The sequence below is a fragment of the Pongo pygmaeus genome, chromosome 11 (genome assembly GCF_028885625.2).
Source record: "Pongo pygmaeus isolate AG05252 chromosome 11, NHGRI_mPonPyg2-v2.0_pri, whole genome shotgun sequence".
Lineage (NCBI taxonomy): Eukaryota > Metazoa > Chordata > Mammalia > Primates > Hominidae > Pongo > Pongo pygmaeus.
The window spans coordinates 133,506,459-133,520,011 of record NC_072384.2 but is presented as its reverse complement, the minus strand read 5'-3'; the positions used below and the strand labels follow the sequence as shown (position 1 = coordinate 133,520,011).

The 13,553-nt window shown below is 51.9% G+C and overlaps 1 protein-coding gene across 1 annotated transcript in view; it reads left to right on the top strand.

Moving 5' to 3' along the window:
* The first annotated feature begins 1,360 nt into the window (after nucleotides 1-1,360).
* NGEF (neuronal guanine nucleotide exchange factor) overlaps nucleotides 1,361-13,553 on the top strand; it is a 48,280-nt gene continuing 36,087 nt past the window's right edge. The window contains exons 1-3 of the mRNA XM_054477559.2: nucleotides 1,361-1,619; nucleotides 2,326-2,468; nucleotides 8,979-9,277. Coding sequence (XP_054333534.1) covers nucleotides 1,513-1,619; nucleotides 2,326-2,468; nucleotides 8,979-9,277 — 549 coding nt within the window. The 5' untranslated portion in view covers nucleotides 1,361-1,512. The remainder of the gene's footprint in view (nucleotides 1,620-2,325; nucleotides 2,469-8,978; nucleotides 9,278-13,553) is intronic.

The window sequence follows — 13,553 nt, the reverse complement described above, 5'->3', positions numbered from 1 at the left end:
GTTCTGGCCTCAAAGGGGGAACCAGGGCTAAGTGGCAGCTTTAGGGACTGGCTTTGAGTCTACCTGAACACCCTTTTCTAGAGTCAAAGCTAGGAAAGTCAGACCACGTGGGAAGGAGAGCTCCCTTCCAGGCAAAAAGCTTAATGCTTCTCAGCTTCCTCCCCAACTCTCCCTTGATCACACCTGCCTTATTCAAGACTGGTTAAGGATCCATTAAAGCCAAACAATTAAGGAGTAACTGCACCGCTGCCACCAGGAATGTTTGCATCCCCCTCAACGAAGAATTTGCTAATTTAAACAAATGCCGGGTGGGTGGAGCGTGTGGGGGACTATGCTCCGCACTCCACCCCTGCCCCTGGGGTATCCTCAGGGCCGTAAAAAGGACAGGCCCGGCTGCAGGCGCAGGCCGCGGTCACCCACGGGCCCACCCAGGTGAGCCGGCTGGCCTCCGGAAAAGGACACCGGGCAGCGTGCCAGGGGTCTTCGCGGGAGGGGGGGACACCTTGCTAGATATCCTCGCCACACCTGAGCAGACAGCATGATCCCTGAGCAGAGGGCGGCTTGGCTCGGCCCGCAGGCACCTCCAGGCCTCGCTCTTCCAACTGTCCTTTCTCCTCTTTCTGATCCGCGAGCGGACTGACCCAGCTAACGCGAAGGCGCAGAGTCCAGGAGTCGATGTCACCGGGCAGGGCAACCCGGGAGAGGTTTCGGGCACTTGGTTTCTCCTCCTTTCGTGCCCCCAAACCCATCCCGGACCCGCCAGGGTCGTGCGTAGCTGAGCGTGGCTCGTCCTGCGACCAGACTCGCCCGGAAAAGACCTCCGCGCTGGCCCCCTCCCCACCGCGAGGCTCAGGAACGGGCTTGCAAGGAGCCCCTGAGACCCCAGTCTCCGCCTGGAGCAGCAACAAGACGGAGACCCCCTCCAGCGGGGACACATTCTCCGAGGCCGGGCTCAGAGCTTCAGAGCGGGTCGCCGAGCTGCGACCCTGCGGGAGACCGCAGGGGGTGCCCGGCGTGGGCAAGGCAGAGGTCTGCGGGCACTGGGGAGCCGAGGGTGGCCTCGCCCGCCCCTTCCAGGCTTCCCCCGTCGTGAGGAGTGGGCGGGCAGGCAAAGGCGCAGCTCCTGGGCCCCCGCAGCTGTGCCCCTCTCCGGGTCGGGGCACGGCGGCGCGGGGGAGGAAGGCGCGAGCCCGCGGCAGGCCCCAGCCCGCAGTCGGCGCTCGCGGGGCCCGGGTCGCGCCCAGCCCGGGCGCCCCCGCCCCGCCGCCGCCCGGCCTCGCCCCCGCCGCGCGCGCCCCTCCCGCCTCCCCCGTTGCCGTGGCAACCCCGGGAGCCTCCAGGCGCGCGCCCGCCCGCGGGAGTGCTCGGCAGCGGTGGCGGCTGCGGCTGCAGCTCCGGTCGAGCCGCGCGCGCTGCGACCCAGCTCCGCAGCCCGCTAGTCGCCCCCGACCCAACCCCGGGCCCCGGCGTGGCCCCCGACCCGGCCCCCGCACCCGCCCCGCCGCCGACCCTATGGAGCTGCTGGCCGCTGCCTTCAGCGCCGCCTGCGCCGTGGACCACGACAGTTCCACCTCGGAAAGCGATGCGCGCGACTCGGCGGCGGGACACCTGCCCGGCAGGTGAGGACGGGCGCCCGTCCCGGCCCCGGCGCGCCGCCCCCGCGTGCTTCTTTCCCAGCTTGCGCCCGGGGCCCCGGGCACCCCCTGAGCGGCCTATCCCCACTCCTCCGCCGCGGGCCCCCGCCGCCCCCACTCCCGCCCCCGGGCTCCGTCGGGCCGGCACCCCATCGGGTGGGTGGTGAGCCCCGGCCCGGGCCCCTGGGACCCCAGTCCCTGCCAGGAGTCTCCTCCAGCGCCCTGTTCCCGGGCGCCCTGGTGGTGCGCGTCCCGCTCGGCATCCCCTTTCCGCGCCGTGTGGCCTAGGGACGGGAGGATCGGAGTCCGAAAGGGGCCAGTGGCCGAGTGACGGCGAGGGGAGCCGAGTGGCTTCCTGGCCGCGGGACCCGTCGGGCTGTCAGAGCGGCGCCGGAGAGTGGGCACGGTGCGCCAAGTTTCCACCGCCTGCCCGGGAGCTCCAAAACCATGGAGGTTTGGGCGGGCTGGTGTGGAAATGAATCACCCAGTCGCGCCCTGGTGCGGTGACAAAAAGGGCCTTTGGGTCCCGCCCGGCCGGGAGGGGCGGCGGTGGCTGCGGCCGCTGCCCCTGGACGGTCCCGGGTAAGGTCCGGCTGGCCAGCAGCCGCCTGTGCGCAAGCCCCTTGCGAGCCAGCCGAGGTGAATCCTTGCTTAAAAATAACCAGCCCCTGTCCTCCTCCCTCTCTGGCAGTGAGTCGTCCTCCACCCCGGGAAATGGGGCCACGCCCGAGGAGTGGCCGGCCCTGGCCGACAGCCCCACCACGCTCACCGAGGCCCTGCGGATGATCCACCCCATTCCCGCCGACTCCTGGAGAAACCTCATTGAACAAATAGGTGGGTGTCTCCGCGGTAACCGGGTTTTATTTGGGAAACGCGGGTCCCTGGAGGACTCTGGGGGTCCTCCTGCTCATGGGATGCCGTTGTGTTTCATACGAAGGAACGCGTCAGACATGGGTAAGGAAAGCTTTTGACATGTTTGGCTCTAAATGGTTCCGCAGGCAAAACTGCTGCATTTGAATAACGCTGCACAAGTGGGCTTTAGCAAACATTTCTGTCCTGCTCTCTGCGGAGAGGTCTATTTGCCCAGCTCTTGTCTGGTGGGAGGGCGCTCTGACCCCTTATCACTTCTGCCAGAAAGAAGGGATGAAGCAGCGCTGCTGAGCTGTGCAGCGGGGAGGACTCCACTGTCCCCCATCAGGGAAGATCTGGAAGCCAAACCGGCTGCTGGGAGCAGAGTTGGGCTAGAGGGGGAGGTGTGTGAAGGGGGGTTCTGGGAAAAGCCTGGTGCGATTCAAGAAGAGGAGGCGGTGGCCAGCTTTGCACAGGGAAAGGAAAGGCGAAGTAGGGAGGAAGCAACAGCCCCAGAGGCCCTTGGCTTAGGAAGGGAAGCCTCTCCAGGAATATGGCCTGGAAGGGAAGCCGAGGCTCAGCCTGTGTGGTCCAACTGCTACACAGCTGCACCTGAAGCGCTGTGAATAGGGAAATGGATTCAAATAGTGACCCAAGAACTTCAGTACTTGCATTAAAAAAAAAATCGCTAGTGACATCAAGCTAGTTCTCATGTCACGAGAGGCACCCGTGAGTGAATAATATAGGTCCCCTTACTCTGAAAATGGTTCCAGAAGTCTTTTCATTCTTCATTGTTGTCAGAGCAGCCGACAGTCTATCTGTTAAATAAAAATTCTAGGTTTGGAAAATTTCTTCCCTAAATATATAATTATTGTCCTCCAGTCCCAAATGCTTGGACAGACACGACGTGTCTCCAGTGGGGAAGTGGAGCTTCCATCGCCACCGGAGACCCCGTGCTTGGGAGACCTTTCCCGAGCAGCCCACTCTTCCCTGGCAGGGATCTTTCTAAACTGAGCCCGGAGAGGAGCTGAGCCCTTGCGAAGCTGAGGGGGTGGAGCGCACACTGCATGCTGTTAAGCCGCGCTGACTCCAGGAATTTTGTTCCCAGTGGGCCCCCTCCACGTGTCAGGCTGGGTGGCGGTGGCGGTGGCGGTGGTGGTGGTGGTGGTGGTGGTGGTGGCGGCTTTTCTCTTTGTTTGCTGGGGGAATGGAGAGGGGCTGATCTGAAACTGATGCCGATTAGAAAATCCTTATTTTAAAACAAAGGCCCCTGACGACCCCTTTCTCCCATCTCTGCCACGCTGCCACATCTGACTTAGCATACGCTGGAGACTTTGACCTCCACCCTCTTGAAAGGGCTCCTCTTTGGCTAAGATCAGTGTCACGACCAGGAAAGACATTCAGGTTGGGGAGGAGATCGTGCCTCCCTTCTGCACCGTGGGTGTGTGGAGCTGTCTTTCTTGGAGACGGCTGAACCTGCTGGGCCGGTGGCAGAAGTCCGAAGCCGGCTGGCAGGGTCCCGAGCTCTAGTGCCTGGTCGTTTGGGGCATCACTGTGCTCATCTGGGAAGCAGCAGGGCATCTGATGTTCTGAGTCTTTCCTCCTGCTTCCCCCTTCAGGTGTCTGCTGGTGTCCTGGTGAATGTCTTTTCCTGGCTCCTGGGCCTGACCCATAGTAGCTCAATAGAGTGTTGACTGACAGCCCAGGGCTGTCCCCGCCCTCTTCTCACCTGTCATAGACTTGAGGTCTGTGCTAAGCAGATCCCTGCAACAGCCTAGCTGCCTTCAGCTCTGTGAGTTCAGCAATTCTTTGCCTAGTGTGAGGAAAGGATGGCAGCTTCCTAAGATGATTAAGGGGGAAGGAAAGCAGGATGAAGGCTCCAAGTGGAGCCTTCCAGTTCCACTTGGAGGTAATTCCAAGTGCAAGCCTTTACAGGTAAAGTTTATTTCCATTTAAAGTTGTGCCGACTAAATGTACAATATGTAAAATAGGAAAGCATGATCTATTGACAGTACGTTGACTACAGAAATTTAATATCTTAATATAGTTCGTCAGGTAAAGAAAACTTATTCATTTTGTAATCTGAATTTAAGGCAAATAAAAATGAAAGGTTATGAGAAATGGTTACACACTGTACCAGGTAACTGTGTAACACAGTAACTCCAGAAACATTGGTGTCTAAATTTGTATTCTAAATACCCCAGAAAAAAGTATGAAGTTTTAAGAAGACTCTAAGGTTACTTGTATTGATAGTCTTTGGCTGCAGGTAACAGAGTATCTAACAAAAAGTGATCTTAAACAACAAAAGTGTCCCATCTCAGTTAATGAGTCCAAAAGTAGGAAGTTCCAGAGTTGGTTCATTCAGCCAAACAGTCACCTGGCTTCTTTGCCTCCTCCAGGTGGGCCTTGTGTTACAAGATGGCTGCCATAGCTCCAGGCATCACATCCTCAGGGAGCCATGTGTGAAACCGGAAGGGCAGTTTGTCTTCAAGTGTCTGTTAGGGAGGGACAGCTTTTTGACAAGTCTTTGGAAGACGTGCCCTTACTCTCCTTGGCCAGTATCTTAATCTGTTCCAGTTGCTATAACAAGATACCATATACTGGATGGCTTATAAACAACAGAAGTTTATTTCTCACAGTTCTGGAGGTTGGGAAGTCCAAGATCACGGTGCCAACAGATTCAGTGTCTGCTGAGGGCTGGCTCTCTCTGCTTCAAAGATGGTGCCTTTTTTGGTGCATCCTCACAGGACGGAAGGGGCCAGGCAGCTCCCTTCCACGGCTTTTTAAAAATTTATTTATTTATTTATTTATTTATTTATTTTGGGGACGGAGCCTCACTCTGTCACCCAGACTGGAGTGCAGTGGCGCAATCTCGGCTCACTGCAGCCTCCCCGTCCCAGGTTCAAGCGATTCTCCTACCTCAGTTTCCTGAGTAGCTGGGATTACAGGCGCCTGCCAACACACCCAGCTAATTTTTGTATTTTTAATAGAGATGGGGTTTCACCGTGTTGGCCAGGCTGGTCTCAAACTCCTGACCTCAGGTGATCCACCCACCTTAGCCTCCCAAAGTGCTGGGATTACAGGCATGAGCCACTGTGCCCGGCCCTTTCCACCTCTTTTATAAGGGAAGGCATGAATCCCTCTCACGGAGGCAGTGCCCTCATGTCTTAGTCACTTTCCAAAGGCTCCACCTCTTAAAACTCTCACATTGGGTATTAGGTTCCAACATATGAATCTGGGGGGACACCAGCACTCACACCACTGCAGCCAGGCTATGCCTCGTGCCCGTGTCTAACCCACTACTAGCAAGGGGCAAGGAACTATCATGGTAGGTTTTTGCTTTTTCGCCCAAGCTGGTGTGAAGTGGCACAATCTTGGCTCATTGCAACCTCCACCCCCTGGGTTCAAGTGATTCTCCTGCCTCATCCTCCCGAGTAGCTGGGATTACAGGCACCTGCTACCACACCTGGCTAATTTTGTGTTTTTAGTAGAGACAGGATTTCCCCATGTTGCCCAGGCTGGTCTCGAACTCCTGACCTCAAGTGATCTGCCCGCCTCGGCCTCCCAAAGTGTTGGGATTACAGGCGTGAGCCACTGCACCGGGCCTTATGGTAGGTTTTGATCAGTCAACCTTCACTCACTTCTCTGAGCGTAGAATGGGTCAGCACTCAAACAGAAGCCCTCCCCTGCCAACCAGGGAGAGGGGCATGAGGGGGTGCAGGAGAGGCAGTCAATAGCGTCTGCCATGGGGTGACTTCAAAACTATTATTTTCAACCCAGCTACCCACAATGCTGATATTTTTGTCTCTTTTCAGCATATGTATCACAGTGAGATGTTCAAGATAGTATTCACCCGTGATTTGCTGACTATAGCACACATAAGACATATTTTTGAGCCTTCCAAAATACGCCAAGTGAGACACTTTTGTGAAGCTTGGAAACTGCTTTTTTGTTTGTTTATTTGTTTCTTTGTTTTTTGTTTTTTGTTTTTTTTTTCTGAGATGGAGTTTCGCTGTTTCGCCCAGGCTAGTGTGAAGTGGCGTGATCTCAGCTCACTACAACCTCCGCCCCCCAGGTTCAAGCTATTCTCCTGCCTCAGCCTCCCGAGTAGCTGGGATTATAGGCGCCCGCCACCACACCCGGCTAATTTTTGTATTTTTAGTAGAGACGGAGTTTGGCCATGTTGGCCAGGCTGGTCTCAAACTCCTGACCGCAAGTGATCCGCCTGCCTCAGCCTCCCAAAGTGCTAGGATTACAGGCACGAACCACCACACCCAGCCTTGGAAACCGCATTTTTAAAAGGTGTTCAACAAGTAGTTGAGTACCTATTATGTAGGAGACACTGCGTTATGCATTGAAAAGTGAATCCAAGTCAACCTGTGAAACTTGGTTTCTTTAAACCTCTGTAACCGCAGTGCAGTGTCAGAATCACAGGATGGTGATAGTTTGACGTCGCAACAGTCAGCCTACCTTATGCTCATTATTGAACTGATGTAGGTGGTGACGTCGGACCTGTCTTTATAGATCTTCAGTCAGGGTTGCATTCAGCTTAGAGTTGGATTTTCTTTTTTATTCCTTTGTCGAATCAACTCCATGTTGTATCCGGCTGGATTGCATCGTTGGAAAAGCACGGGCTCTTAGCTTGCTGAAGTGGATACTCTGGTTACCTTGGCAGAAAGGCTTTGTAATTTGGAGTTACAGAGCATGGAAACCAAGTCATTTAATCCATAGGGCGGCCTTACTAGGTTCCTGTTCATGAATATAATTTCTCCAGCCTCATTCAGGATTTTGAAGGTGGTCTGTTTTTCTTTTCTTCCTTTTTCTACAGTTTAGATATGTTTAACAATTAGATAAAGAAGGAATAATAGCTAACAGTTGTACTGCGTTGTAAGAGCAAGTGCTTGTCAAGTGGTATATTTATCCATATTGCAACTTTCTGGGACTCATCTGTCTCATAGTTAGACATATCAAGGGGCCTCGGCCACTATCCCAAGTGCCAGACCAGGACATCCTGCTGCTCACGAGGCCTCCACCTGGGGCCTGGGTACATCTCGATCCTCCCCACCCCAACGCCACCCTCAGCCGGACCCTCATCTCCTCCAGTGGGGCCTCTGGTCTCTGCTGCCCCACTGGTCACCTGAATGTTATTCATGGCCCGGGGCCTGTCCTCTATCTTGTAACTGTCCCCGAATCAGGCACTTGGCTTCATCCCCTTCCCAGTCCTTCAGTGCAAGCCTCCGTCCTGGCTCTCCCAGGGAGCTGCTGCAGCCCGTTTCCCCCAGTCCATGCTTCTAAAATGCAGACAGGACCAGGCACAGGGGTTCACGTCTGTAATCCCAGCACTGTGGGAGGCTGAAGGGAGAGGTATTCAAGACCAGGATTGAGGCTTGAGGCCAGGAATTCAAGACCAGCCTGGGTAACATAGCAAGTCCTCATCCCTACAAAAAAAAAAAAAGAGAAAAAAACTAGCCGGCCATGGTGACACACACCTGTAGTCCTAGCTACTCAGGAGGCGAGGCAGGAGAATCACTGGAGCCCAGGAGATGGAGGCTGCAGTGAGCTATGATTGCACCACTGCCCTCCAGCCTGGGTGACAGAGTGAGGCCCAATCTCAAGATAAATTTTAAAACAATAAAATGTAGAACAGAGTGTGTTTGCTCTGTCTAGCCCCTGCCCTCGGGCTAGACTCCTGCCTCTGTGGCACCATAGATAAGACCTTGGGGTCTGACCCCTTTCCTCCCAGCCTGCAGCAGGCAGGATTACCCCTCACCGTCCCGCCCAGCCACGGCAACCCCCCAACCCCGACATGGCTGCCTGTGCAGAGAGGAAGTCCCTGTGTCCCAAGGCCAGGACATCAGAAATGGGGTTATCCCTTTGGAGGTGCTACATTTGCACTGATTCAGCTGCGCCCCCAAATCGCCTAAGAGACTGGAAAACATTCATTCCAAGTACAGTTGGTCAGTGAAGTCTGCAACCGTGAAAGCAAAAAGGGAATGTTTCCCTTTTTAACTCATAAGATTGATGAAATGCTGATTTTTCCTTCAAAATGAGAATTTACAGCTACTCCCACTGCACAAATGAATATTCCTGAGTTTGAATATTGAAACGTTTAGGGCTATGGAAATTACCCTGCTGGGATAATGAGACACAGTTGGGACATTCCCATCAACTTGGTGGTGGATGCATCAGGTTCTAGGTTCTTGTTTGCCAAGTGTGTATGGGGAAAGCATATACTGGATTTTGAGTCCATTCGGGCATTTCTTTATATTTTGGGGAAAAACATAAGCATGCTGGTCTTTCCCAAGAAATGAAGACGACGGCAGTGTATCCCGTGGCCTGGAGCCTGCCGCTGAGACGGGTGCAGGGCTGGCTTGTGCTGTGTATTCCTGGACACAGCATGGACCTTGATAAGAACATGAAGCCTTGACTTAGGGATTTGGAATGATTGTCATCTGAGATCTTTTCCTTTTCTTTTTTACAACTCTTTGATTTCAGGGCTCCTGTATCAGGAATACCGAGATAAATCGACTCTCCAAGAAATCGAAACCAGGAGGCAACAGGATGCAGAAATAGAAGACAATACCAATGGGTCCCCGGCCAGTGAGGACACCCCGGAGGAGGAAGAGGAAGAAGAGGAGGAGGAGCCGGCCAGCCCACCAGAGAGGAAGGCTCTGCCCCAGATCTGCCTGCTCAGTAACCCCCACTCAAGGTTCAACCTCTGGCAGGACCTTCCCGAGATCCGGAGCAGCGGGGTGCTTGAGATCCTACAGCCCGAGGAGATTAAGCTGCAGGAGGTAACAGGCGCCGAGGGGCGGGGGCTCCCCCACAGCACACCCGGGTGGCCCTCACTGCTGGGGGTGAGGCTTCCTCTAGGGGGTGAGGTGCCCTGACTGGTTCACCAGAGGAATCGCTGGCAGGGGTGTCCATCTAGAACGTGCAGAAAAATAAACATGGTTTCACAGGCAGCAAGAGACACCCAGCTACCTTCTAAGACATCTCACCCCCAACATTGAGCATCTGAAACATTGCTGTCTGATGAGATAGTAGGATCGCAGTTTTTCCACCCTTCGTTATCATCATTGCGTATTTCCGTCACGCGTGAATGCCACGGCACTAGGCAATGCTGAGCTCACTGTGACTATGCCATAGCTCCAGTTATCTGTGGTTGACGGAGGTCTGCCATATCTCTTTGCATTCACGATCTTATCCCACCACTTTCTTCTGGGGCTCTCTGAACTTTGGATGAATGGGGTCTCTGAAGGAAGTCCCTCAGCTTGCCCACCTGCCCCTGAAATGCTGCAGAAATCTGGGATTCGTGTCTCTGGCCACTTCATTTGATAGTTCGGGTGGACTTCAGTGACTGTCAATTAGGCTGAGGCAAAATCGCTGAGCTGCTTGATGGTTTGTTGCTAGCAGGGAGAAATAATCAGTTAAAACCAGTAACAAATGAATAAGAAATAAGTGTTTGTTTTAGTGGAACAAAGATTGAGTATTAAGGGAAAATTTGTGGTATAAAGAAGCAAGCGTATGGTCAGGAGTAAACAGGAAGAATGGTGGAGAGAAATTGTGAATAGCAAGTTTGTGTTAATTGTGAAATTTAAAAAGTAGGTACAGAAGGGAAAAAAAAAGAAGAGATTTGGTTTTTATAAGTTCCACCCAGTTCCATCATCTGTGTCCTCTTCCGCTCCGTCTCACCCCCACCGCACTCACCTGCATTCCTCGCGCTTGTCCAAGCCCGTCCTTGTACTTGTTTCTTGTGGCAGCTGTAGCTGCAAAAGTCCTGCCTTTCCCTACCCGCCGTTACTCCTGTGCTAGATTCTACAGAAACATTTGCTCTTGTTTATTTAAAACATGAAACAGTAGCCTATATACACTATTAACGACCCAAACTGTGACTTGTTCCTGACCAGCATCATGTACCTGAGAGTTGGGTTTTACGATGAATGGAGTTGCTACTAGGGAAGGCTTCATAAAAGTGGACTTTTGAAGGGCCACCTAGGCTTCACCTGGGTGTTGTGCCCAGTAGAGTATGGAAAATGTTTAGACTTTGACATCCTTCCTAACTTGTGAGCAGTGATTTGTAAATGGCTGCATCTATTTATTTTTTAATAAAATTTCTAATGTAAAACTTAGAAATAAGACTGGGTGCAGTGGCTCACGCCTGTAATCCCAGCACTTTGGGAGGCCGAGGCTAGTGGATCACGAGGTCGGGAGTTCGAGACCAGCCTGGCCAAGATGGTGAAACCCAGTCTCTACTAAAAATACAAAAGTTAGCTGGGCACTGTGGCAGGCGCCTGTAATCCCAGCTACTCGGGAGGCTGAGGTAGGAGAATCGCTTGAACTCGGGAGGTTGCAGTGAGCCAAGAGCGCGCCACTGCACTCTAGCCTGGGTGACAGAGCAAGACTCCGTCTCAAAAAAAAAAAAAAAAAAACTTAGAAATAAATCCTACTAGAACTTAAACACATGTCAGAAACCTTTTACAACATAAGCAAAGCTAAAAGCAGAGAAAGGGCCCTTGTCATAAATGGAGAGCAAACAGTGAAGCATGAAAAACAAACAGCACCAAATTAGTGGCAAATTTAACAGCAAACAAATCCGTTACAATACATGCAAACGGCTTACACTCCTCCATTAAAAGACAGAAATTCTTCAATTGAGGCTCGGTGTGGTGGCTCACACCTGTAATCCCAGCACTTTGGGAGGCCGGGGTGGGCAGATCACCTGAGGTCAGGAGTTCAAGACCACCCTGGCCAACATGGCAAAACCACATCTCTACAAAAATGCAAAAATTAGCCAGGTGAGCCAGGCACAGTGGCTCATGCCTGTAATCTCAGCACTTTGGGAGGCCGAGGTGGGTGGATCACTTAAGGTCGGGAGTTCGAGACCGGCCTGGCGAATGTGGTGAAACCCCGTATTTACTAAAAAATACAAAAATTAGCTGGGCGTGGTGGTGCCCGCCTATAGTCCCAGCTACTCTACTCAGGAGGCTGAGGCAGGAGAATCCCTTGAACCCGGGAGGCAGAGGTTGCAGTGAGCCAAGATCGCGCAACTGCACCCCAGCCTGGGCCACAGAGTGAGGCTCTGTCTCAAAATAAATAAATAAATAAGTAAAATAAGTAATTAATTAGCCAGGTGTAGTGTCAGGTGCCTGTAGTCCCAGCTACTCAGGAGGCTGAGGCAGGAGAATCATTTGAACCCAGGAGGTGGAGGTTGCAGTGCGCCGAGATGGTGCCACTGCCCTCCAGCCTGGGTGACAGAGCAAGACTCTGTCTCAAAAAATAAAAATAAAAACAGAAATTATCCAATTGATTAGAAATCTAAACCCATTATATTATCAGACAGAGTAGAATTCAGGGCAAGAAAAATTACCCAAGTGAACAGAGTCATCTTGTTTTGTCGTCTTATTCATCTACTGAAAATACAAAAAATTAGCCAGGTGTGGTGGCGGGTCCCTGTAATCCCAGCTACTCGGGAGGCTGAGACAGAAGAATCGCTTGAACCCGGGAGGCGGAGGTTACAGTGAGCCAAGATCGCACCATTGTACTCCAGCCTGGGCGACAGTGCAAGACTCCATCTCAGGAAAAAAAAAAAAAAAAAGAAAAGTTTTACAATTAAATACGTAACTCCTCTATGCACGTTCATTGTTTAAAAAAATATAAACAATGCAAATATGTCCAGCCCATTTCTTGGATCATAGGTTTTCACTGGAGGACCAGCTTTATCTACTTTATCTCTCCTGATTAGACACAGCCATAATACACCATCTAATTTTGGAGTTTAGACACCTATGCAGACTAAGGGCAAAATCCTTATAGATTTTTACAGTGTTTTCCACTTCTTTTAGTTTCAGCACATTCAGTAGCAGCTTGGTTTTGGTGATGGTTTTTAGCAACTTGCCTTCCCTGGACTTTGGAGAGCTTTCAGCTCAGTTTTCATAAAAACAACTCCCTTTCCACTGAGAATTCATTGGCTTTTATCATTAAATGATACAACTGCATCACAGGTACCACTGGCTTGAATAAGTTCAAGGAGGAATGCAAGTGACAGTGGGCGCATCCTTACCAGATGGGGAGAGAGGCGGGCAGGTAACCTCTACCCTGAGCGCCTGGTGGATCCTTGCACAGCCTGGTGGGTAGCAGAGAGTATGGGGTGTTCAGCCAGTGGGTTGAGTGGAGGTTGCTCAGGAGAGTTTGTGTGTGCGAACATCTCTGTGCGCGTCTGAGACCGGCTGTAGCCTGGAAGTGGAAATGCTGGTCCCGAATGAAGTGCATTTTAAATGGTGATGGACTCTGCCCAATTGCCATTCAAAAAGGCAGTACAAGTGTCACATTGCTACCAGCAGTGCAAGAGCGGCCATTCGCACGCACCCTCCCTAGCCCTACTGTCAAACTTCTAACTTGTTGGGTGAAACACTGTATCTTGTCTTACCCTGCCCGTCCTTGATGACTTGTAAATTTGAGCATCTTTTCACATGTTTATTGCCTGTTTCCATTTCTTTATCTATCAATGCCTGTTCTTATCTTTTCCCCCTTTTCTACTGGGTTCTTTACATTTATCTTCTTGATTTGTAGCAGCTTTTTATATCTTCTGGATATTAATTCTTTTTTTTAAGATTTTCAAATGTTTTCTCCTGCACGATAATATATAGGGACGCAATTTATGCACACAGTCACTGGTGCCCAACTGCCTAGGTTTCTCAGCTCCGCTACTTCTTAGCTGTGTGACCTTAGGCAAATTACTTAACTTCTCTGTGCCTTATCTGTAAGATGGGAATCCTACTACCTACCTCTCAGGCTTCTGCAGATTGAATAAATAACACAGATAAGGAGCTGAAGACAGTGCGTGGCAAAAAGCTGACATTATCAAGGGCTTATGTGCCCTCGCACTTGGTCCACGGCATCTTCTTTTTGGATAAAAATCCTTTTTCCATTTTGATAGCAAATCTGTCAGTACTTTTATTTATTTAAACCTAATCTTCGGATGTTGTATCTTATGATTGGAAAGGCTGTTCCCAAGAGGTACACTTTACAGTGAAAAGGTAATAGCTGGGAACTGTTATGAACTGGACA